At 37.2% G+C, this 27263-nt stretch overlaps 2 protein-coding genes across 2 annotated transcripts in view; one reads left to right on the top strand and one right to left on the bottom strand.

Annotated features, from left to right (window-relative positions):
* alcama (activated leukocyte cell adhesion molecule a) overlaps positions 1-15995 on the top strand; it is a 312212-nt gene extending 296217 nt beyond the window's left edge. Inside the window, exons 12-16 of the mRNA XM_060833638.1 lie at positions 3827-3965; positions 6366-6413; positions 7730-7853; positions 10157-10278; positions 13220-15995. Of these exons, the coding sequence (XP_060689621.1) occupies positions 3827-3965; positions 6366-6413; positions 7730-7853; positions 10157-10259 (414 nt within the window). The 3' untranslated portion in view covers positions 10260-10278; positions 13220-15995. The remainder of the gene's footprint in view (positions 1-3826; positions 3966-6365; positions 6414-7729; positions 7854-10156; positions 10279-13219) is intronic.
* Positions 15996-20609: 4614 nt separating this feature from the next.
* Positions 20610-27263, bottom strand: part of cblb (Cbl proto-oncogene B, E3 ubiquitin protein ligase) — a 203837-nt gene continuing 197183 nt past the window's right edge. The window contains exons 16-17 of the mRNA XM_060833637.1: positions 24384-24497; positions 20610-23243 (exon numbers count right to left, since the gene is read on the bottom strand). Coding sequence (XP_060689620.1) covers positions 22963-23243; positions 24384-24497 — 395 coding nt within the window. The 3' untranslated portion in view covers positions 20610-22962. The remainder of the gene's footprint in view (positions 23244-24383; positions 24498-27263) is intronic.

The following is a 27263-nucleotide window of genomic DNA, read 5'->3' as shown; positions in this document are numbered from 1 at the left end:
ATAGGTGGGCAGGAGAATTGACAGGTCAGACACTTCAAGAGGTCTGTGCTGAGGGCTGGATTTGGGACAAGTGGGTTGGGGAGATTTTTAGAAACTGGTGAAGTCAATATTGATACCATGTGGTTGGAGGCTCCCAAGATGGAAGATGAGGCTTTCTTCCTCTAAGTCGTCGGGTGGCTTGGATTTGCTGGTGGAGGAGGCTCAGGAATTGCATGTCCTTGGGGAAGTTGAAGTGATTGGCCAAGGGTGGTGGGGTTGTTTGGTGCATGTGTCCCAGAGATGTTCTCTGAAACACTCCACATGTTGGCATTCTGAGTCCCCAAGGTGGAGGAGACCACATCGAGAGCAATGGACTCAGTGGATGAATGGTGGGTGAATGTGCAGGAAGATCTCTGCTGGATGTGAAAAGATTCTTTGGAGCCTTGGATGGAGGTCAGGGAGAAGGTGTGGGCGCAGGCTGGTCAACCTGACTCAATAGGAGTTATTAAAAAAAATATAGTTGGATAAATATTTAAAGAAACAAAAATTCCAGTGGTATGTAGAGAGAGGTCAGGGATTGGAGATAACTGAATTGTCCTTTGAATGAGCCAGCGTAAACTTGATGAGGCATTTAGTCTCTTGTGTGCTGTATTATTCTATAATTTTATAAATCAGAGGGGTCATTTTCCAATTCAGAACTGCCTCACCCAATGACTGCTCATATTGGGAGCTCAGGTGAACTGTAGATGATTTGAGGGCTTTTTAAAATGAGGGGAGATCACGCAGGGAAATTCTAGGATTCTAATGTGCACTGACAGCAGGCAGAGCTTTCAAGCAACTTCCTGAAGACAGGAAATAACCTCTCCGATAAATGTGAGTATATTCAAACTTTTATTGTTGGTGATCATTTGGAACAATATTAGTTTTGTATTATTGCAATTTTATCCATCGGAAAGTGTTAAAATTCAGTGCCAAGTGTGACTAGATAAGTGGGCCTTTGAGACAAGGTTTTAAAAAAAACACTGATAATGTATGTTTAAAATTAAATGCCATTGTGTTTTGAAGTTAGACTGTTCAATATAAGTAATGTGTTTGTTATTGAAGGTATTGGTTTGCTTTTTATCAAAGATTTAAACAAATTATTGAAAAACTTTTTTTTCATTTAAAAAAATTGGTCTTTACTATCAATTCCCTTGAAAATCAGGCAGTGTGGCATGATTTAGAAGTTAAATCCTATTTGCAAGCAGGAAAGCTCAACAACTCTGACAGCATCAGTGGAAAGGCAAATGAGTTGACATTTTAAACCTTATTCAAAACTTATTTCTAAAGCCTTCCATATCTCTTACTCAAAATTGAAGAGAGATGTGAAAAGGTTGCAGGTTTTACAGTGTAGAAAAAGGTGGAGAGGAGCAAGTGGAATGGAAGGGGAAGATTAGAGAGCAAGCAAAACTTTAGATCCCAGAAGCCACAAAACAAAATGCAAAGGAGTGGTAATGAATGTAGAGGAGAAAACCAGAGTTATTAATGGGTGCTAATGGCAGAAAATGTCACCTCTGCTTAAAGCAAAACCAGGAGAATCAGGAGGTTGTCAAGTGGCTAAACAATAAGCAAGCATCTTCAGCTTGCGTTGGATTTCACTGAAACACGAGGACAGACCTAGGACAGAAGTATGAGCATGAAAGGAGGGTGGTGTATACATGAGAGAGGAGAGTGGTCATCCGATTTATGTTTGCATTCTGTACACTGCAGTGAGCAGTAGGTTGGATTGAAGGAAGTCCAGATAAGTCACTGATTCACTGGATAGTATGTTTGGAACCTCTGACATTGAGGAGGGGAAGTTTAAAAGGCCACGTGTTACACCTCCTGTGATTGGATGGGAAAGGGGTAAAGTATTGAAGGTAATAGAGGAGTGGATCAGGGTGATAGGAATCATGTTCCCTGCAAAATATCAATAGGGAATTCAAGCCGAACATATATGGTTGTGGAATCCTGATGGAGATGCAGAAATGTTGGTGGATGATCTTTTGAAAATAGAGGCTGGTGGGTGGAAAGTCAGAGCAAGGGGAAGGCTATCACAGTTCTCAAAGGGTTACGGGCTGAGGGCAAAATTGCGGGAAATGGGTCCAACACAACTGAGGAGTCGCTTCATCACATTTGGGGAGAATAGTCAGTTGAGGATAGAGGGAAACATGTCAGAAGCACAGTTGTAAAAGGCAATGTCACTGGAACAGATTTGATAGTGACAGAGAAACTGGGAGAATAGAATGGACTCTTCACAGGAAACAGCATGAGGAACTGTAGTCAAAATTTACCAAGAGATGGCTGCCAGTAATTCGAGGAGGGGAGAAGAGGAGTCAGCTGGACCAAACGAAAAATGAGAGAAGAATGGAAGTAGAAAGCAAAATTGCATATTTTTCAGTTCCAGACAATCAGGAAGCTACAACAATATAGTTATTGACATACTGAGAAAACATTTGTGACAACAAGGAATGTTCCACAAACTCCACAAAAGGACAGACATCGCTATGGTCCGTGCTAGTATTCCATATCATTTTTATGGAGGAAATGCAAGATGGACGCGTGCAGGTTTGTATAAGTTGGAACTCTCCTTTAAATACCTAAAATGTAGAGACAGTGTTTCACAGGAATATTGCCCAGGTTCACAAACATGATATGGAAATTAAAGAGAGGAATGACCAATGCCCAGGGGACCTTTCCTTGAATAATTCACTGAAATGCCTACTTCACTTGTGAAGTTCAATGTTAAGGAGAAAGTGAAGACTGCAGATGCTGGAGATCAGAGCTGAAAAATTCCTGAAGAAGGGTTTATGCCCGAAACGTCGATTCTCCTGCTCCTTGGATGTTGCCTGACCTGCTGCACTTTTCCAGCAACACATTTTTCAAGTTCAATGTTAATTCTGTTCCATGTGCTGAAAAGTCACAGTTAACGAAAGAATGAAATGCTCATTGATTTTCTTTGTTTCCTCCTATTGCAAGAGGAGTGAAGGCGTATTGTGCCATTAATGTAGCATCTTGGTGAAATCTGCTGGTCTGTGCAATTCAGTTTTACATTTAAATACTCTTCCTCAAATGAGTCATAGGGAGCTTCCTTTCAGACACTTTTGCTTGTGTCAATTTTTGTTGTGGGCACAAAAAGAACTGATAAGAAGAAATAAAATGGTCAAGCATGCAAATGATTGGTACTGTTTGGAAACTTCTGGTACTGAAGCATAGAATCGTTACAGTACAGAAGGAGACAATTCAGCCCATTGTGCCTGCACTAACTCTTCAACTGACCATCATTACCAGTGTCAATCTCCTGCTTCTTCCCCATGTTTTTGCATATTATTTCCATTCAAACAATCATCCAGTGTCCACTTGAACCTACCTCCACCACACTTCCAGGTAGTGCATTGCATACCTTGACAGCTGGCTATATGAATAAGTTTTTTTTTCTTACACCGCTTTTGCTACTGGTCTGAACTGGAGTTCCAAGTTCAGATATACAAGACCAGTTTGGACGAGTACCAGTCATTTCTGAGTTGTACTCATTTTTATAGACCCTTCCCAAACATATGCTAAAAACAGACATTTATTTCACCATTCAGAGCTGAATTTGATCCAGATTCCAATTATGAATTGGCAATAAGTCACATCCAGCAAATGGAACATGGAATTTGGATAAATCAAAGGGCACGTCAAAGATGAGATTTCAGCACTGTGCTGCTGATTGACTGTTGAGCATAGATTTGTGCTCTGATTCTCTAAAGTATAGGATAGATTTTCAGAAGATGCAGTAAATATTGTGCAGTCTTATAATGAATGAAAATAATTCTTTTCATTGCAGCCCAGAGAGGAATCAGTAAAGGATAAAAAATCACAGTGGAACCACAAGATAACTGTACAACCTTCAGAGAATATTACCGTAACATGCATAGCCACAAATGCTCATGGACAGGATCAAGATACAGTGAATCTAACTGCCAGTGAGTACACAACGTTTTACAATAAAGAATGAGCGATAGTTTAGAGAACACATTACTTGCCTACTAAATGCATAGCGCAGTGGTTTTGATTTCAGCAAAAGATTCCATTTGTACTATGAAAGTGTTTCTGAATCTTTTGTGAATAATTTTCAATTATATAAAAGACAGGGCCTACCCACAATTAACATATGTGTTCACAACACAACTTTCTGTTCCATATTCTGTGTATTGAAAATTGATTTGAGTTTAATACAACTTAATGAAGAATACCTCTGAAGCACTTCAACATCTCATGATGTGCTAGGACAACACCCACTCTGGATTTGGTACTTTGATAAATGAAGAATTTTCCATCACTATTTGGATTCAGGCAGCAGCTATTGATTAAAATGAAAAGGAAACAGAATGCAAAAAATTATTGTTAACTGATAACATGACCTTTTCATCCTCGTGCTTTTTCTGCATTGCTACCTGATTTACCCCACATTAGCTAGGGCAATAAAGTTTTCCCTGTTCTTTCTAAACTCGTAGCTGCTTCATTGCATTGAAGTTAAAAACTTACCATAGTATCTAACATGCATGCATATGCACACCCGTCCCCCAAAATTTTACTATCTCCTACATCTACAAGATATTCAGGTGAATATTTCGTACCACTTGTTTTTTGCTACTTGTTTTTTTTTCTGATATTTCACAGCCTTGACCTCTTGCTTTCATTGTAGTTCATAGTAAAACCAAGGTGACAGGAAACATCAACTGAAGTGCAATAATAAGCTTGCTGTCTTGTCATTGAAAGATTGAACCATTTATTCTGTGCTAGTGATAAGTGAAGGCAAAATTGTACCTTGAAAGGTTGCAATTGTCTACACTGTTCTATATTATTGCTCGGATCCACTATCCAGTTGGTACTGCAGAAAAAACCAGTGTATTGTGGGGATGAATTGTTTCTCCTCTTTAACAACTGTTTATCACATTCAGTGGTTGGAATGAATGATGTTCTGCGGTTGTTTTCATTGCATTATATCATTTCCTATATTTTTTTGAAGGTTCAGGGTTGGTTGTTATAATGTTAGATCCCACAAGATTCAGGGAGAGCTTGCCAATTGGATACAAAATTGGCTTTCACTGTAGGAGACAGAGGGTGGTGGTGGTAGAGGGTTGTTTTACAGACTGGACGCCTGTGACCAGTGGTGTTCTGCAGGGTTCAGTGCTGGGTCCACTTTTGTCATTTAAATAAATGGTTTGGATGAGAATATTGGAAGCATGGTTAGTAAGTTTGCGTACAACCCAGACAGTGAGGAAGATTATCAAAGATTAGAAAGGGATCTTGATCAATTGGGCCAATGGGCTGAGGAGTGGTAGACAGAATTCATTTAGATAAAAGTGAGGTGTTGTATTTTGGTTGGACAAACAAGGGCTGGACTTGTACAGTTAATGGTAGGGCTCTGTGGAGCGTTATAGAAACAGAGATGTAGCGATTCAGATACATAATTCATAGTTGCGTCACAGGTAGACAGAGAATGCTAAGGTGTTTAGCACACTTGCCTTCACTGCTCAAACCACTGAGTATAGGGGTTGGGACATCATGTTGCAGTGACGATGGTGAGACTACTTTTGGAGTACTGTGTACAGTCCTGGTTGCCCTGCGATATAAGGATATAATTAAATGGGAGAGGATGCAGAAAAGGTTTACCAGGATGTTACTGGGACTGAAGGGTTTGAGTTTTAAGGACAGGATGGATAAGCTGGGACTTTTTCTCACTGGAGCATCTGATGTTGAGTGGTGATCTTAGAGGTTTATAAAATCATGACGGACATAGATTAGGTGAAGAGCAAGGATTTTTTCCCTAGAGCGGGGGAGTTCAAAACTAGGGTGCACATTTTTAAGGTGAAGGGAGAAAGTTTTTAAAAAGGACATGATGGGCACTTTTTCACACGGAGTGGTTCACATGGAATAAACTGCCAGAGGAAGTGGTAGGTGCAAGTACAGTTAGAACATTTAACAGAAATTTGGACAGATACATAAATAGGAAAGGTTTGCACTGATATGGACCGAATGGAGGCAAATGGGACTAGTTTAGTTTGGGGAACTTGGTCAGCATGGATTAGTTGAGCCAAATGGTCTGTTTCAGTGTGCGTGACCCTATGATTCATGTTTGGTACAGGGTTAGTGTGCTAGTATTATAGTACTCAATAAATTGTCATTTCAAAATACAAATATTTTGAAATTAATTTCACAATATTGCTCACTAAATGCTCCTTTTTATGGTCAATTTCTGTCCTATAAACTGCCAGCAATCCTTGCGTAAAACACATTGTAATGTTATGGAGTTGGAATAGATCTTCAGGAATGAATTCCATGGGTTCACATGAATTTGCCTTTCTATTTGTATTTTTCAGTGCGGTTCAAGGAACCAGAGGATGAAACTCTTGAGCAAGACCCTGCAGGTAGGTACGAGAACCTCTGTTTAGTTATTGTGCATCTGCCAAAATATACAATATGTTGCAATATCAAGGCAGTGAAGTGACTAATGCAAAGAATGGAATGATATTCTGCTTCACGTCCAATGATAACATGGCATCATTCATGCAACCTGGGTCCCCCAGTCTTGTTTCTATTCTTTTCAGCTGATAGGTCATTATTTTTTATTCAGTCACTCCTGTCTTTAATAATACTAATGTTGGTTTTGATGGGATATATAGCTTCTCATGTACGAATGTATATTTCATGTAACCTTCATGTATGAACACAAGCATGGACCATTAAACCCAAGCATCTCCAAATAGTTACAGCACAGAAAGAGGCCATTCAGCCCATTGTAACTGCATTGTTTCTCCAATTGAGTAATCCGCTTAGTGCAATTTTTCAGCCTTGTCCCTTTAACCTGACACACTCATCCTTTTCAGATAAAGCACCTCCTCCACTCTATACTCAGTGCATTCCAAACTTTAATACAGTGTGTGAATACATTTTTCCTCATGCCAATTTTGCTACATTTGCCATTACCTTAAATATGTGCTCCCTGACTTTTTTTTATTCTGTCAGGGGAATGGAAATTGTTTCTCTGTCAATTCTGTCCAGAACTCTCATGGTTTTAAATATGATCTTCTCCAAATGGTTGATTTCTATCAGCCCCAACACAGCCAATGCATTATCTAGCAGTGCATTCTCTTCCAACAAAGTCTGTTGAAAAATTGAATTCCCTCTCCAGCAACTTCTGTTGGATCAGTTTGTGCAAAATGTTGTCATCCTGATTTTCAACTCATGTTCATGACTCACATCAGTCACTTTCCTGCTGAAAATGGGCTTCTCTGTGCCTCTACTTAATCACTATCGATGCTTTTTCCCATTCATTTTTCGGCTCTGATATTCTTAACTAACCTCTCGTCCTTGATAAATAAAATAGAGGCAGAGATTTGATTTGTGGTCAAGACCACAAGAGTGGTTCAGCTTGGCAATTGTTCCATGGACAATGCTGTGTTGGTAAAGTCCCTAGGCAAATTCAGCATCGTTGTCAGAATGGAAGCGGCCAGCCACAGTAACATATTATCAGTTGTTCGCTATAGAAAGTTTCCTGCTTCCTCATCTGTATAACTGTTATCACATTTGGTCAACGCATTTATCCACAGAATCACTCATTTTGTGAATCTTATGTTATGTGAAAAGCTAATTATTACCAAAACTGTTATATTTTAGTCCAGTTGATTTAAAAGTTTGGCTGTATATTTTGACTTCATTAAATCCAGAGTTTTTTTTTCTGCAGACCCAACAGATGAGAAGAGTGACAGCAAAACTGACCAGGCCAAAGTGATAGTGGGAGTCATTGTTGGCCTCCTTATAGCTGCAGTCATCGCTGGTGTGGTTTATTGGTTGTACAAAAAGAAAAGGTAAGTAGTCGCACATCAATCAGTACTAATAGCCTGTATTTATATAGCACCTTTGATATCATAATACACCCCAACCACATCGTGGAAACACTTATGGAAAAAAAATTGACATTGTTACACAAAAACAATATTAGGGCAGGTATACGAAAGCACAGGCAAGGTGTTAAGGAAATTCTTAGAGGAATGAGGGAAAGATTGCAGAGCTTTAAGAACTCCAGAACCTAGTCAACTGAAAGTTTGGGGCCCAGTGGTGAAAGCATAATGGTCAGAGATGCTTAAGAGACCAAAATTAGATGAGATATGTAATGCTGTAGAAAAGACATGAAATCAAGTCTGACAACTTTAAAATTAAAGGGTTGTTTGACTGGGAGTCAATTTTTCAACAGTGGCAGAGCTGATGGGACTTGACGTGAGTAAGCACACAGATAGTTGAGCTTTAGATATCCTCAAGTTGATGGATGTTACAAAAGCATGCAGCTGATGGGCTGAGTTGGACAACACCCTGAAGGTGGAAATCAGTGACCTTAATGATGGTGAGGATATATGGTCAGAACTTGTTATGGGGCCAGATACAGAAAACAAAACCAATCAACTATCTTGCTTGCTGCTTTAAACTGTAGCACCCCCGGCACATGTAATGGAGGGAGGAATTCAGCAAAAGTACATTTCCTGATTTATAGCTGGTTCTGTGATGTTACTTGTGAACTCTATAGTGAAGGCTGATGAAACATTCCTGTTCAATTTATCTGCCATCTATTTTCCATTATCAATTCTCCATGCTCACTTTTGTAAACTTAAAAAAAATTACAGAACTCTTCCTCACTGTTTTTATATTTTAATCTATATTTCCCATGCACTTTAAATTTATATTTGTCATCCTTTAGGGTATGTTGTATTCAGTAAAATCTTCTGGCCTACACTCATTTTTGAATAATTGTGATTTTTATTCATGGTTGATACTTTATTTAACAGTTCTAGTTAAGTACGGATGGTGTCCTTTGGAATTCTTCTGCTAATTGGAAGTGATTAGGAGGCAAGAGTCACAAAAAGGTGGTTTGGTGATAAGGGTAATAGGTCCATTATATTTATTACTAATTAGTATGTTCAGTCTCTACGAACATATGGAACATATTTTTAATGTTACTGCAGGGTCCTTTTGTAAAACAAATTCTCACTGCAGCTCATCATGGTGTAAGATAGATGTATACCCAACATCCTCTTACCTGGTATTTCCTGGGCCTGCTTGGTCTTCTGTGATAGAGGAAATACAGCTTGCTACCAGGGGATTTGGGTCATGTCTTATAAAATGCTGTTCAAATTACCCTGAGGAAGATGTGGGTGAGCTGCCTTCCTGAACCATTTGGTGTTGCGAAACCCACAGTGCTATTAAGAATTCCAGAATGTTGAAGTAGTGGAGTAGCAGTGAAATAGTCAGTACAGGATGGTGAGTGGGTTGGAGGGGAAACTTAGATGATGGTGTTTCCATGTATCTGTTACCTTTTGACCTTCTAGATGGAAGTTGTTAAGGATTTGGAAGGTGCTTTCTTGGGATATTTGGTGAATTTCTGCTGTGCATTTTGTAGATAGTACACACTATTTTGCTTTGGTGGTAGGGGGAGTAAATGTAGATGTGCCAATAAGATGGGTGGCTTTTTTCTGGATGATGCCAAGCTTCTTGAGAGTTATTGAAGCTGCATGATTCCAGGCAAGTAGGAACTAATCTATCACACTCCTGACTCGTGCCTTGTAGATTGTCAACAGACTTTCAGGAGTCAAGAGAGTTACTGGAGGATGCCTAGCTTCTGACCTGCTCCTCTAGATACTGTATTTATATGGCTAGTCCAGTTCAGTTTCTGGCAATGGTAAACACTTAGGATATGATAATGGACTTTTAGTGATGGTAATGCCATTGAACATTGACATCTCCACTTTTTGATGCTGCCTGCCTGGCTGGCTGCGCTCTTCCAGCCTCCTGCATGTCTACATTGAATGTTGAGCAGCAATGATTTCAGTATTCTCAATATTTAATCGAATAGTCCAGTGTTCCACTTGTAAATGGATTAAAACGACTCAGGTTTATAACAGTTTAGAAAATAAATGAATTAAATAGGTGAAGAAACTTTTTCACACATTGGAATGGGTCTGGAATGCATTACATGGAAATATGGTGGAGGCAGTTCAATTCAGGCTTTCAGTTCAACTTATAATGGTAGGATTGCTGAAGACTTGGTCTTTTAAATATAAATTGAGATTGACTCTGCACTGTTATTCTCTCCCCTGTTTTTAACTTCATTCTCTAACAGCCCAACATCAAAGACCAAAACCAATGAACGAGGCACTGCTGATGAGATCAAGAAGATAAATAAGGGAGATAACAATCACACATCAGGTTCCTCTGCTGTATAACCATATCTCAACAAGTCAGGTATGGCCCTCCATAAAACCACTCCTAATAAATTAACCATAATTGCACCTCTATATTAACTATCATCACAGTTATTACACACAAAGTGTCATTGTTTTCTGAAACTAATAGTTAGAGGGGTGAGCACTGATAATTTTAATGGAGAACTTCAAAATCATCATCAAACCTGAACACTAATGTATAAGTGGTTTATGGATGTCATCCAAATCCCAAGACTTAATGACTGAAAACTGAGAGGTTATTTTGATGAGTGGCTTATAGAATAATTCATGTGATTTACAAAAGTGAGTAGTAAAGGAATTATTCTGCATTTCCAAAGCAACGTTATGAGAAGGGCAAGCCTAAAATTACCTAAGTATTTGATTTTATATATTGTTTTGAAATTTTGCACTTTGTACTTATGAATGGCATGTTGTTTTGTTTTAATATTGCATTTATAGCATCGCAATCTATTGTTCATTTTGAACAGTTTGTGCAGTCATCTTAATCCTGGTGATTTTAATATCAACAGAAAAAAATAAAGGGAATTGATGTGCTGGTCATCACAAGAGATGTAACGCAGTACTGACTATGAACACCAAACAAATTGGCCTCACAACAAAGACTGCTAATGTTATAGACCAGACCAAACCCACAAAGAATGTCAAGGAGATGGCCTGGACTCCATTATGTTAATTTTAAAGGCAAGGCCAGATGTTGCAGGTGCAATTCAATTGATTCAAGCCTAATTTGACCAAACACACTACACTATAATTAAATACAGACAAAAAAAAATTGGCTTAACTGTAACTCTATCAAAACACTTAAAATAATGAACTACTTATTGACAGTTACAGTATCTCAAGCACACCCTTGGCAAAGGCAAAGTCAGGAAGATAGATTATCTCACTTGCAATTCTTGAAGCAGGAACAGAACCTCCACTTTTTAGCTGCGATAGAGAAAGGAGCAAGAGCTTCCACATCCAACTTCAAGACCCCAACAACTGCTGAAAACTAAACATCCTTATTCAAGCATCCATATTTCATGTGCAAACCTGAGACAGTGGGCGATTATAAATTACTTAGATGAAGTCCACATGTGTAAGGTTTCCACTAGGTATCTTTGCAACAATGAACACAGGAAGAACATCAATTAATTGCTTCTTCTCCCTTAGTCTCAAGGAGACTGAGGTCAGTTGTTGCTATTTAGTGTAATCTGTTGAAATTCACTAAAACAATACACAATATACACTAAACTACAGACTTTGTGATCTGCATGACTTGGTTATAAATTATACTTATTGAGTTATAGGCTCAAACTGCACAAGAATGACTGACATATTGGTCCATACTACTGCTTTACTCAAAAGCTGTAATCCTAATACTGTTCTTAAATCATGTCTCCTATCCATATTACATGTAAGGTCAAGTAATGATTTGGATAGACAAAGCAAATGTTCCAAATCTTCTTGAAAGAATAAGTGCATGTTCACAATGTACGTCAACATTCATGTTCAAACTGGCTGGCAAATTCAAGAAAGGAAGACACAATGTAGGTTGGGTACCAATTGGATTTGCTACTAGTTTTATATTACTGCACCATTTACTTTGCCCAAATGGCATCCTTTTTTTTTCATTCCAGAATATGCCATTTATTAACCATTCCCAATTGCTCGAAGGTGGTGGTGAGCTGTCTCCTTTCAAATACTGTAGATACACCCACTATACTGTTAGCATGGGAGTTCCTGATTTTGAATCCACACCAGTGAAGGAACAGTGCTGTGGTCCCAAGACAAGATGCTGTGACTAGAAGGGGTTTTGAAGATACTGTCAAAGAAACCCTGCTGAGTGGCTACAGTGTTTCTGTAAAAGATGCTTACTGACATCTGCTGTTTTCATCATTGACGTACAAAGTTAGGGATGTGTCGATCAGGTATGCTGCTTTCTTCTGGACAGTGGTGAACTTAGAACGTTGTTGGAGTTGCACTCATCCAGGCAAATGGACAGCATTCCAGCACACTCTTTGTTCCTTTTAGATCATGGTCAGGAGGTTAATCACTACAGAATTCCCAGTCTCTGATCTGTCTGTTATTACTACAGTATTTCCAGTCAGTTGTTTCACCCAGAATAATGAAAGTGGAGGATTCAGTGATGGTAACACCATTGAATATGAAGGAGAAAAGGCTAAGATTTTCTCTTGTTTGAGATGGGCATTCCCAACACTTAAGTGGCAACTAATGTATGCACCACACATCAGCCAAAGCCTCTTGCTGTATTTGAACATGGACAGCTTCAATATCCAAAGATTCAAATTGTGCTGAAATTGTGCAAGCATTTGTGAACATCTCCACCTCTGACCTTACAATGAAGGGTAGGTCATTAACACCACCCTGAGGCACTCTTAAATTATTTCAGTTCCTGAACATTTCTGTATCTTTTTCTTAGCTTCCCAATTCTCTTTGAGCTTGGAGGATTTGTATGTAACATGGAGCTCAAATTTCACAGTGCAATACCTTTGTTACAATAAGTGTTAAGCAATACCAATCAATACAGTATTCAGAAAGACAACAGTTCCAACACTTAAGTCTCGATTCATTCCTGCATGTAATAAATTCTTAAGATGTTCAAATTTAATTTTAAATCATACTTTTGCTTTAGAATGAGAGGAGAAAATCTAAGAACCTTTCTTTCTTTCTCCTGTCATTGATTGAACACTATAATTCATCCTATTCAATTATTTGTTTCTTTCATAATTCTTTCAGTCAAATGGTTAAGTAGATTAGATCTTTTATTCCCTCGTTTATTAAGGTGCTAGATTTTAAATGGCTGTTATGGTACAAGCTAGAAGAATGAAGAAAAAAGGGCTAACCAACTGGGCATGCCAGGATGTAATACTCCAAGTGAATACCAAATAAGATGCTTTCCAATTTAATGATGTGTGTTCTTTCTTTTTTTTAAATAGGGATACAAAACATCTACTCAGATACAGATTGGCCAAGGACGTGATTGACATTGAAATAATGAATTGTAAGATATGCTGAAATCAACAGCGACTTGAAATTGCCATGCTTCTCCACCGCTGGCAATGCCTTATCTCTAAGATACGGAATTACAGATATCTTCAGCTGAATATCCAAATATTTTTAATGAAACACATTGTTTGTTACTCTTTGTGGGCTGAAGCAGCATTTTACTTGAGCAGTTGTACACAAGGGGAAATTATCTCCTCACACTGATAACGCAAATATGCAGTAACTTTTCATTGGATTCAACACATACAGCACATGACTAATATTAGAAGAGGTGACCAAGATATTACTCTCAATTAAGGGACTCAGTCCTTTAAGGAATAATAAAGTGCCCCAGTGTAACAAATGAGGGGTTAAGATATTTTAAGAAGTGTGTTTCATTGTTTTGAATATCTGCACTGATGTGTTTGCTTTAAATGTTAATATAATTTTCCAGGGGGTGGTGAATACTTTCATGTGCCATTTCCTTATGGCAATGGTTTATGGGTTAATGTGGATCATACTGCAAATGTATTTTTTTTTAAATATTAGCTTCAGGTAAATTTCCATGGCAATTCTGGTTAGTAAGAGTTGGTACAAAGCAAAAGATTTCATTGGCTGAGTTGATGTTAAACCATTGTTAGACTTCAGTGGAACTTCCGTTATCTTCCACGATGGAGAAAATCCCAGATATGACTTAGTTTTAGACCCACATTACAGCAGTTGCCTTGAAAGGAAAGGAAGGTAAGTAAAATATATTGAGTTGAATCGTATAGGGTCCTGGATGATGTGGGCTTTGGTAAGATATTGGCCAGAATTGTAATGCAAGTCCACTGAGATCCTTCTTAATGCTGGAACATACAACTACGTTCCGGCTTAGCAACAAAACTCAAGGGTCAATGATCATCTGAGATCTCATTGACCCAGATGACCACCTTAGATCAGGTCTAATAGTGAGGACATCTTTCCTCTGCACCATTTATCAAATAGGTTCTTATCTGCAAAGTGAAGCAGAGTTACATGTATCTGAAACATCTGGGACAAATGTCAAGGTTGCACAACCATGGATTAAAGGTCCTCAGCTAGGCACACAACTGTCTTTAAAAGATGACATGGGTAGCAGGGATGGAGGTCTAGGTTGAAAAATCTTGGCTTTGATGAGCTCTTCTCGAGAGAGAGAGCAAGCGAGCACATGGTAGAACTGGGCTACTGTCAGATGTGAGGAGCAACAAAGGGGTGGCATCGGTAGTTAATGAGGCAAGTGTAGGACAACAGCATGAGAACACTTCACAAAATTGACATTTCAGCCCATTTAATTCAGTCATTCTGTATAGCAGCATTTATAATGGGAGGCAATTGAACTTAGGCTTTTTGGGAGAAAAAAAGTTACATCATACAAAGCTTTATCCTCCAAAGATTCTGATGGATGGTCAAAAGATCAGAGCACAGATAATGAAGGTTCCACTGTCCCTTATCAATTGCTCACATAGATTTAAATTTTACTAATCCTTGCTGCTAGTTTCACCAACTAGTTGCACTGCTTTAAGCACTCTGATAACAAATTGAAATTTGCTGGAACACTCCTACATTTTCATCTGTTGTTCCTCAATAATACTGGAATTAAGGAGGAAGTAATGTATGTTTATAATTGCATCTTTTTGTATGATCTTAATTGAGGCATCCAGAGATAACATCCTTAAATGTGTGTGATAGAGCAGTTGGTATCCAAAAAACTTTGAAAAGTATTAGAAACCAAATATAAATGATAAATAGGAATCAAACTATTTTGTTTACAAACTCCTGAAGGGTTTTGCAGAGCAAATCAGCAACTTGGATTATAATATTTGTATATTATTTAGACTGAGCAAAAGTCAACTCTGCTACATGTAGCATCAAATAATGCTTTTACAATGTTGATGCATACTGACTGGATTCCCACATGGATTTCACCAGGTTAATTTTTTCTTTTAATTTTTCATTTTCAAAGTTGAAGCTAATTATTGATCAATATTTAATTTGCCATAAATGTCTAGACATTGTGGGATGATTTTGAATACACAAGATGTTTGTGAGATAAATATGCTAAAATTGTGCACGTTTGAGGAATCTATTCACTTAATTTTTGTGGTGACCTGATACATGGGCTACTCTTTTCTTTGCAAACTACAATCTCCATTTCTGTGATGCCCCTTATTTCATTAGTTTTTCCAAATATATGCACCAGATGTTTGTAACACATTCGGAGGTTGTGAACCCCTGGAAATTCACTAAACCTGCCCAGAATATTTACATATCACTTATATGTTAGCAGTGCAGGCAGTTAACTAAATTTGGGTCATTTAAAATGACATTTCGACTTTCATGATATGATGGATTCTATGTTTTCTGTTATGGAGGTGAAGCATAGTATGTGGACTTAATGGTTTTGCAAAGACTTGTTATTCTTCAACAACTGAATCTCAAATACACAAAAGTAAATAATAATGCCCTCTAATCCTATGGATCATCATAGCCTCACTTAGACATTAGCAAAGATTGGCAGTTGCATGGAAAGTTAGATGGAACTGTACAAATATCAACATTGATCTCATTGTAAAAACGGGATTTAACTTATTCAGTCATCACATGGCAGTGACCCAGATTAGTTAGCCTGATTCTCTGTACAAAAACAATTCATAATCTTTAATCTTTCCAGTTTGCTAAAAAAAATAAATGTTTTGAAGCTTCAAACAGTCTACAGTGAATTATTTATTTAGTGGTAAGAAATAATCAAATTCTGCTTCTCCACCTGTTCAGGTTCAATGTGCTTTGAACACACAGGAGAGGTGGGGCATAGAGTGCTCCCAAGATTACATCAGCTGCAAACTAAATTTTGGATAACTGTGCCAAACTTATTGGATTGAAGTCTTGAGGAAGCTAAAGCTGATATCTGAACTTATGTAGTGTTTATACTAAGGACAAAATTTAAAATAGAACAAGAATTCCCACTATCTGGTGAGTAGATAGGTTTATCAATACTAACAACATTTTTTTTTCCCAGAAAAGTTACCAAAGCATGGCATTATTGCTACAGAAAGCTGTGGAGGCCAAGTCACTGAGTATATTTAAGACCGAGATAGATAGGTTCTTGAGTAGTAAGGGTTACACTGGAAAAAAGGAGAATGGGGTTGAGAAACTTATCAATGACTCAATGAGACTGAATTTCTACTCCTGTGTCTTACTGTTTAAAGAGCTAGATATTGAAAAGCAGATAATAAAATTATACCACAGCTCATGAATGATTGATAGAAATAAATTCTGAAGAAGTCCTACCTAAATCAAAACTGTCACACTATTTTTCTCCACAGATACTACCAGACCTGCTGGTTTCTCCAGCATTCTCTAGTTATGTGACAGGACATGCATTTTTTTAATCCCACTTAAAAACCAGTAACTTGGTCACCACTGCACAACAAAAAACAGGAATTTTAAATAAATGGCAAACTGAAGTAGTCCAGAACTCCGCTAGTGAAGATTTATGTCTTGCTTTTTCACATTCATTCCAATGTTCGTTTTTAAAAGTTGGTAACAGTACATGCCTCTTAGTAACCAATTATAATCATTCATATCTCTCCTTTATTCTGAAATTAAAGTTGACCTTTGATAGAATTAATTTTTTTGCCACTGTTAACTAAACTCTTCAAAAGAAAAATAAATGCTTACAGCTGTATTCCTCATTTTTGAGGCATTTTCTTTGCTTTTTATTGATCATCTGTCTAACATATTAGCTTGTACCTTGTTAGAGTGGGCCATCTAGTGGCATACAATGTTAGAACCATAGAAGTCAGTGTATTTCTTCAATTAATAAGATTTTAAACTTTGTAAACGAAAGAAACCAATACATATGGATGGTGAAATAACAGCCAAACTGTAATATTTAAGCCTTTCTTGGAGATTTATTTTTAAATTACATGTGAGAGTGAGACTCAACAACTTCATTAGTTTCCTTTCTGCTGTTATTGCAGTGCCAGTCAACTACTCTAGCTCAAATTAAAATAATTGACCTTTTCACAAATGCAAGCCACAACTTTTTGTAGTGAGTTCAATTTGAATTTAATGTGCAAAGCCAACAGATTCTTTAAAACAAGAATGAAGGTGACCTGTCTGTGCATGGTAATGAGTAGAATGGGATAAACTAAACAGTACGCTATGCCAATTCACTGCTTATCTCTTTGTTTATTAATGTATAAGTCAACCAACAAGTTCATAGAGAGCCTTTTTTTCTGCAATTAGAAAATGTTTTCCCATAGCTTTATTTATCATGCAGTTTAATGGTTAATGACTGACAGACAGACTGCATTGGAGAAAGTTATACTTTTGTAGGTTAGTTTCAATAGCATTGTTCAGCAGTAATATCTAACAAATTTATAAACTCTTGCTTGCTTAAGTTTCTGAGAATGCAGAATTCAGATAGACCCCAGCCGTGTCCTAGTCCTCATGCAGATGAGTACTAGTGCAAGCATAGCCACAAAGAAAATGTATAATTCACAGCCTTTTAAATCTTCCTTGAAGTTTCCTGGGTTCAAGTTATAGTGGTCATGATTTACAGATACCCTCATTCTATTTAGCTCTTCCACCAGCGACACCTCAGTTTCTATTAGTTCCCAGCTGCAAATGTGTTGCTGGTCAAAGCACAGCAGGCCAGGCAGCATCTCAGGAATAGAGAAATCGACATTTCGAGCATAAGCCCTTCATCTATTAGTTCCCACAGAATTGTGGGTGGCACGGTGGCACAGTGGTTAGCACTGCTGCCTCACTGCGCCAGAGATCCGGGTTCAATTCCCGCCTCAGGCGACTGTGTGGAGTTTGCACGTTCTCCCTGTGTCTGCGTGGGTTTCCTCCCACAGTCCAAAGATGTGCGGGTCAGGTGAATTGGCCATGCTAAATTGCCCGTAGTGTTAAGTAAGGGGTAAATGTAGGGGTATGGGTAGGTTGCGGTTCGGCGAGTCGGTGTGGACTTGTTGGGCCGAAGGGCCTGTTTCCACACTAAGTAATCTAATTAGCCCTATCTGAATAGACCATAAGTTTACTGGATAAATCAAATTATCCAAATTCCATGCTGGCCCAGCTGTGCTAACAAGACTCTCTAAATTCCCTGAATAACTATTTCTTAAAATAACACATTTTAGCAAACCAATCTATCATCAACTGTCATTTGCAGAAGCAGTCCAAAGTGTTTCCTAATCTCACTCTAAATTTTAGTCTATGTCCCTCAGCCACAGACTTCCAACTGGTAAAAACAGATGTACATGTAACATCCCATCTTAATATAGCATCCGTAATAAAGCTAAAATCCACAAGAAAACAATGGGTGCCAGTAAACTTTATGTAGCCAATTTGGAGACTTACGTTGACATTCTGCAGCCATTTTGTTTTCGCTCAAGAAGGGTTGACTTCCATTGGCCATTTGTAACAAGTAATTATATCAGGTCTGAGTAAATTATCACAAATATTCAGTTAAGTCTGAATTATTCACTAAATCTTGAACATTTAATGTTCCAGTGAACAAATGCTCCGAGGAAAGAAAGTAGGACATATTCTGTTGTAAATGATAAAAGGATACTGTGCTTATCAACTTGTAAGTAATGAAGCATTACTTAATACTTCAATGTAAATCCACCATAAACTACTCTTGGGACGCTTCTATTCAAAATGCAGGTAACTGTAGGCAGATCAACTATTTTTGAAAATATATTAGAATGCTATTACTTCCCTAATAATTAAAATTTGCAAAATCATAATTTAATCAAGCAAAGTCAGTTGGTGATTATATATCAGTGATCCTGTTTATAGTGTTAAAAAGATTGTGATTGCAGTTCAAAATGACAAATCCAGTCCTCTTGTGTACTACTAAAAGTTTCTAGATACCAGCATCTTGAAAGAAAATAATATTCCACTCCAACAATAAAAATGTTAAAAAGAAATGGACAATTTATTTGTCAATACTAATTTAATAAAATATTTTGCAAGAACAGTTAAAATATTTAAAAGGTTATTGAAAACTCAGAATTCAAAAAGGGATCAAAAGAATATGGAACAGTGTATAAATTAATTACATATTACTATTTTGCCATGTGTTAAACAATAATAAAAGGGCATCCTTTTCAATGAAACAATGACTTAATATGAAAATAAACCTAAATGAAAAATAGTTTATAAAGAGAGTCCTCAGGTCATACCTGATTTCCAATGAACTCAACCAACAGAATGAAGAGGCTTCCTTCGATGCATCATCTCAAGTGGGTGAAGAGTTACTGTTCAGCTCAGAGACAGACTCATTGTCAACACATCATACCGTAAAACACATCACAGCCATTCAACAGCACTACAAAAGGTTACATGGAAAAACAGGAGGTGCATATGTAAGTTGAAAAACTAAGATTGTTAAATTTCTCCAGGCTCAGAGCAGCTCAATATCACCTGTAGGATAAAAGAAAAATACAGGGGATGCTGGAGAAACTCAGCAGGTCCAGCACCATCCCTGTATAAAGAAATAATATATATTTTGAGTCTTCTCCACTTGTTTTGAAACATTAACTCTGTTTCTCACTCTATAGATGATGCCAGATCTACTGTGTTTCTCGAGTGCTTTCTCTTTTTATTTCACCTGCAGTATAATTAGTTGCTATAGGTCGATACATTTTTCACAGGTTTTATCTATGAAATATACAAGGTCCTATAATGTCAAGAGTCCTATGAAATATAACAATGGCCTCTAAATACTCAAAAAAAGTCATCGACCTTAAGCTTTCCTAGTTCAGATTTTATACACAAATATAGACCATGAATAATACACATATATGATTATGGGTACTGTAAGACAAAAGCCTTTCAATTTTACCATTAATGGACATTATAGCTATTTAGTCTCAAAGACATTTGCACTCAAAGATATAGGGAAACTAAATAAGACAAGCCAACTGGTGCAAAAATATAAAGCTAAATTGAGATTGAACCAAAATCTGAATCTATCCAGCACCAGAATGTAATTCACAGTTAACGAAGGGAAATCATTTGGTAAGGCAAAGGCCATTACTGAAACTGATTTCAAAATCTAAGTTCTAATAACTGTTGATAGTTTTTCTGCAAATCTAAAATACACTGAGGCATCCATCCCAAAATATATAAATTTCCACTGTGCAGAGTAAGTTATTAAAACTGACAAATTATTTTTCAGAATCTGAATATTTTTTTAAAAAGTACACTTTTTAACATGACATTGATAATGAGTAACAGCATTATTCTGAAAATTGACTGTAAAACTGCAAAAAAAATCAAAAATATTTAACATTTTCAGCAACTTTTAAGGGAAAGCAGCAATGCACCCATTACACTGATAGAGGTAAAAATCACAAGAACTGCGGATGCTGGAAATCAGAAACAAAACCAAATTGCTGAAAAAGCTCAGCAGGACTGCAGCATCTGTGGAGAGAAATCAAAGTTAATGTTTCAGGTCCAGAGACCCTTCCTTGGAACTCAGATTGTCACTAACAGAGGTATTATTTTGATGTAGATTGAGGGAACAAACTGAAGACCAAACGTCCAAGCCCCATCTACAACTGACCCTCGTTTCACAGGTAACACAAAAAATATCATTAAGGCTATTTTAAATCTGAACTGTGTAAAACAACGATATTGACTGGAAATGGAAATCACTGCTGCAATATTACCCAATTTTACAGCAAAGTCAAAATCACACCCCGCTTCCCCCCTATATTTAATTCAATAAAAAATTGAGCTATATTGAGTGCATTTAGATACTTAAACAGTAAAAATAAGAAATGCATTAAAAATATTTTTACTAACTCCCATTCCCTCAAAATTAATTCTTTAGAGATCCACTAATAGAATGTAATTTACTCATGCTACTGTATAGACAGACCAAAAGATGGCAGTATAATAGCATAAGACACATTTTGTACATGCCACAGTTGATAGTGAAATATACAGGACAGTACCAATGGAGACACAGATAAAGAAACTACCATAAACCTGTTACTGCAATTTATGAAAGATATATTCATTTAATAGCCACAATGTTATACATAATACAGTCAGTGATTTAAATGGTGATTAGCTTTAATGCTTTTGGTCTCTCGAGTTTAGATGACCATAAAACTGCTCAAACTAAACAGCTGAAGTCAGATTTCAGCTAGTATGAATTACTCAGCCTCAAAGCTATGAAGCAAACCTACAAAGTTACTGACTGAACTTAGGTTACAAAAGATAGTCATAATTTACATAATGATGGATATTTGCCCTGAGTTTTGTTTCACCAGAATTTGTGGTGACACAAGACAAAGCTGAACCAATGAACCCTTCATCAATGTAACCTAGAGAACAGACATCAACAAAACCAAGTTAATTTATTATCCCATTATTAAGTAAAGCAAATAAGATCCATTACCAATGTGAAGAAAGGAGTGGATACTTCATGAATTGGCAAAGACTATTTGCTATTTCACAGTCTTTCGGCACAACGTTAACAGTGCAAAACTAATCCTTTCACCGGACTGAATAATCGGCTGACACTGGTTCTAACACAGAGAGACCAGACTTGCAAACTGACGACACGTACTCTTTCCAAACAAAAGGGCGCTGTCATTCATGACATCAGTAATAATGGTATTTGTTTTACTCCATGCTCACAAATAGCAAAGTTGATGTTCTTATCCTGCTACACAGTTCTATTAAAATGTTGGCACATAATCAAATGGAGGCAGTTTTACATTCAGTTGGCCATAATCAGTGTATAAATGCTGTGTGCTGTCTCTGATGCTTCTGCTTCCCTATATCCAGCATTATAAACTATTTTAAAATTGATCCAACTATGTCACAATTCACAAAAGTCAGTCAGCATTTTTTGTTGCATTAACTAGAAACTAAATTAATTTTGTTCTGTCAATACAACATGAATGAAAGTTGCTGGATCATAAGACAGAAGTGGAATAGAAATAATTTTTAAAATGCTGAAGGCTGTGCACAATGGGAACCTGCCAAGGTTACAGTCAAAAATTACCTTGAAAGGCTATACATAAACAAATATATGTAACTGCACATTCAGAAATGAGTTTTTTAATAAAGAAATTTCATTTTATCTCAGAAAATATTCAGTAGTGAAGGCCACATGCTTTTTGCACCTGTTGACAGACTGAAATGCAGCAAATGAAAGCATCTTCAGAAAGAATTATTTTAGTCTGTGTCTAGATTAAATGATGAGGGTGGAGAGGTCAAAACTGGCAGTGTGTCCCCATCAGTGCAGATGACATGAAAGGAATGCTGCAACAAGGCTGACTGATCCCAGAGTCCACATGTAAAAATTCTGAGACCAATAAGACCTATATCCACTTAAACAAAGTTCAGATGACTTCAAAAATCTTTTGATAGCGGTAAGCAGCAGAGATCTCAAGCAATTCACAGGAGTGAAATTCAAGGACAGTAAACTTTCTTCTCCTCAGTTGAACCCTGATTCTTTACGTTATGGCTAGTAAAAATACATAAGCATTCTCTATCTCCTACCAGAAATTTTCTCAAGAAACCCACTGAAAGAGACTGTAGTCAGTCAACACGGAATTGTTCCACCAGTTGTATGCTACTTTAAAAATCAATGCTCCTCAGAAATTCAGATACTTTTCACTTGCAGATGAACAGCTCCTTGCTATGGATTGAGGCGTGGTGAAATAGGAGGAAAGCATGCAAATTCTCTGAGAATACTTTGTGCCATCTCCACATTATTGTTAGCTATTGCAAGGGCCCGTTTTACATCTTCAAAGGAGTAGCCTTCTCCCATCAGTTTTGCAATTTTAGCGTCTACATTTTCTCCTGCTTGGCTACTGTGCAAAGATGTTGGCTCTTGAACATTACTTTTCTTGTGGTAACTATCAGGTGCAGTCCTGCGAGGGAGTGGTTTAGGTGGTCTGGCTGGAGCTTGTGAACTATCTGAAATAGAAAATAATGCAATGAAAGACTAAAGTCCAAAGACACAATGACAAGTGAAAACTGTCAAGCAGAGGAATCTCGATTATCTGAAGGACACGGGCGGGGAGTATTTCATTAATTGAATGCCAGATAACATAGTTTAGCCAAGCATCGGGACCATGTGAACTTGCCAGATAATCTGATATTCAGATAATTGAATGCCGGATAATCAAGATTCCTCTTTATTGGATCATTATCACTTTAGTTTGTTGTTAGCGAATTTTAGTAACAAAATGCCCTAGTGCATCAATTTGTTAAAAACTAACCTAACGTGCATGACTTTTTTTGTATAACTTCAATAATTCACAGCCTAAATAAAACTTTGGCACATGATCAAAAAATTACAATGCAGAGAGGCATGTGCAAACATCAATTGTAATTCCTCAGTAAACAAAATTTTGTAGCTTATTAAATCAGCCAACCTGGTTTTAATAGTAGAAGTTTTGTCAATTTAAAAGATATACCTCTCAAAGAAAATCTCTGTAGTTACATCCTTTTCAACACGCAAGTTCATCAAGCCAAAAGTATACTGGAAAGTGAATCAAAGTCAATACCATAACTGGAATGTGTGTGGACTTGCATAGAGTTTTACAGCATGGAAATAGACTCTTTGGTCTGACTTGTTCATGCCAACCGGTATTCTAAAGTCATCTAGTCCCACTTGCCAGCACACTTGTCCTTTTTCCCTCTGAACCCTTCCTATTCTTATACCCATCCAGGTGCCTTCTGTTGTAATTGTACCAATCTCCACCACTTCTTCTGGCAGCTCATTCCATACACAGATTACCTTCTGCTAGAAAAGGTTGCCCATTAGGTCCCTTTTAAATCTTTTCCCCTTTCACCTTAAACCTATGCCCTCTAGTTTTGGACTCCCCCACCCTGGAGGAAAAAATCTTGGCTATTCACCCTATCTATGCCCCTCATGATTTTATAAAGTTTTGTAAGGTCACTTCCTAGTCTCAGAGTGCCCAAAATAATACCATTAACACATATCTGAATAATTCATCTCACATTCAAGATTAAGATTAATTATCTGTGCCCAACAGACTATTTGGTTCCAGTTATATTTGGTTTCTTCAGTTCAGGTTTTCCATCTCATACCTGCCAATGATGGAAGTTGGTCATATTCTTGTGACATCCTGTTGGATTTCTGATGATCTTCAACCATCCTTCTAGCTGGAGGTACTGGAAAACTTGCCGGGTCAAAGACAGAATCTATTCAAAAAAAGTGTTGAAGTAATTCCTCCTAATTCTTTTTCAATTTATACTTACCACTTTACCATACACAGGTCATTCTGTTATAACACTCATTTTGTCAATGCTAATTTGCTGTAACGTGATTGACGAATTAGCGACACTGTTTCTAAAGTGCAAACTTTTAAAATATGTATTGGCTGTAATGTGATTACAACGCCAACACTTTAAGCACTATTTCTAAAGCTCAATTTTTCTATAACACGGGGTTGTACAAGAAAACAACCAATACAGAAGAACTGACTGTATTTCAGATATGTCCCAAAATATTGTATGTAAAATGCATGACGCAAAGTGAGTTACTATGTGGACAAGCAAAGTAACCATTTTACATAGGATATCAAGATACCAGTTATCTGTTTTCAATTTGGTTTTTGAAGTTCCAAATGAGGACACCAGGAAAACTCTTCTTTTTGAATAATCCTTTAGCACACAGACATAGACAGAGTATTAACATTTCTACTAAAAGAACAAAACCTCAAATAATGCAGCTTCTCCCTCTGGCCTGCACTGGAGAGTTGGACTGATTTAAGTGATCAATTCCTGGGCTCCAGCATATTACTTTTTGACAGAGAGAAAATAATTGAAAGCTTGAGTGTGACTATCGATGAAAGTCAAACATCCATCTTTTATTACTTGGTAGTGAATTTAACTATGAACTATGGAACAGCAAATTTCGCTAGGACTCTGTTTCACCTATTGACAAAGTACTCTATTTACTTTTCCAATGCTGTCCTGCTTATTCTGACATTTTCCATTCTCCATAAAAAAAAAATTACAAGTTGGGTTTCTGGAGCATTACATTGAAAATCAACTAGCAGTTGGGCTATTTTACATTTATTAATACACAACTAATAACAATGTTACAAAGAATTCTGGGTAATAGTGATCGTTATTCACTAAAATATCACATTAAGTTTAAATGTGACATAGCTGAAACTAGGGTTTTAACTCTGAAAAAGTAAACAGTACGTTGGGCATGGTTGACTAACAAAATAGACAAAAGATTTGCAACTGAACGATCAATGGTTAGCATTTAAGGTAGCGCGACAAATATACATTAAGCCCAAATTAACTGCGGCTAACCAGTTAAAATTACAGTACATTAAAGAAAGAGGGTTTTAAGGATTCCAGAAGAAGTGGCAAGCCTGAGGATTGGGAGCAAGTTAGGATCTAGCACTGGAGAACTGAGAAACTGATAGAGAGAAAACATGAATGCAAAACATTAAGAAACATTTAGACACATGAAAACAAGAAGAATGGCAGACAGGAGAAGGGAAATGGCACAGAAACTAAACAATTACTTTTGTGTCTTTTCATGGAAGGGATTACACAAAATCACACAAAACTATTAGGCAACCAAGGGACTTGTAAAACTGAAGAACTGAAAGCTATTGCTATTAGAGATAGATTATAACTGGATAGAACGAGATGACTTTTACCCCTCAGAGTGAAGAAGCTATAGAATTAATTTGATGCATTGATGGCTATCTTTCAAAATTCTATAGATTCTGGCACATTTCCCACAAACTAAAAAATAGCAATTGGAATCTCAGTATTTAAGGAAGGAAGGAGGGGAATGGGGAACTATAGACAGTTAGTTTTATCATCTGTAGTAAGAAAAATATTAGAATCTATTACAATGTGATAACTGGACACTTAAGTAGATAATGGTAAAATCAGGCAGAATCAATGTGGATTTATGAAAGGAAAGTAATATTTGACAAACCTGTAAGAGCTTATTGAGCATATTACTTGTAGGTACACAACAGGTAGATAAATAAAATGAGTGCGCATGAGATTGGGGGCAACATACTACAATGGTTTGAGAATTGGTTAGGAAATATTCAGCAGAGGATGGCAGGTTATTCCCCATAAGGTGAAACATCCTCTCCACATCCTACCTGTCAAGATCCATCAGGTGTTTCAATAAGTTACCTCTTACATTTCTAAAATCCACCAGATACAGCCTAGCCCAACCAATCCTTTCTTATGTGGAATAGCAGTTTGACTTATATCAGTCTGTTAAACTATCCCTGAGCAGATTCTAATGCATTTACATATTTTCCTAAAGACAGTGACCAATACTATACATTGCATGTCAGGAACAGTCTCATCAGTGCCCTGAAATATAACCTTCCTACTTTTGTATTCAGTTCCTGTGATGATAAATTATTACATTCAATTCACTTTCTTAATAAGCGATATGCTTCCAGTCCAACAACTAAGGATGCACTGCTGAACCTGGTTCTTGGAAATGACATGATTCAAGTGGATCAAGTGTCAGTGAGGGATAAACTAGGAGATCATGAACATTGTATTATAAGTTTCAGGATGATGGTAGAAAATGGCATTAGTCAACCTAGAGTAAGAAAAATGGATTCCATTGGACAAGACAAAGCTAGGTCGGACAGACAGGACGAGAGGTTGGTGGGTGAAAAATGGTAACTGAACCTTCAAAGAAGAGACAGTTCAAGTTAAGTTGTGGCATATTCCATCAAATGGGAAAGGCAGGATGAACAAATCCAGAGCTCCCACAATGACAAAGAGGGTAGAAATTAAGATAAAGAAGAAAAATGTGCTTAAGATAGACATTTCGTCGATAATATAATTGAGAATCAGGAGAAATACAGAAGATTCAAAGAAAAGGCAAAAAAGCAAATAAGCAATTGTGAGAAAAGGCTGGTAGCTCACATAAAAAAAAGTTTTCCCAAAGTCTTCCACAGG

This window comes from Hemiscyllium ocellatum, chromosome 12 (genome assembly GCF_020745735.1).
Source record: "Hemiscyllium ocellatum isolate sHemOce1 chromosome 12, sHemOce1.pat.X.cur, whole genome shotgun sequence".
In the NCBI taxonomy this organism is placed as follows: domain Eukaryota; kingdom Metazoa; phylum Chordata; class Chondrichthyes; order Orectolobiformes; family Hemiscylliidae; genus Hemiscyllium; species Hemiscyllium ocellatum.
The sequence above is the reverse complement of the archived record's forward strand: the minus strand, read 5'-3'. Positions and strand labels throughout refer to the sequence as shown.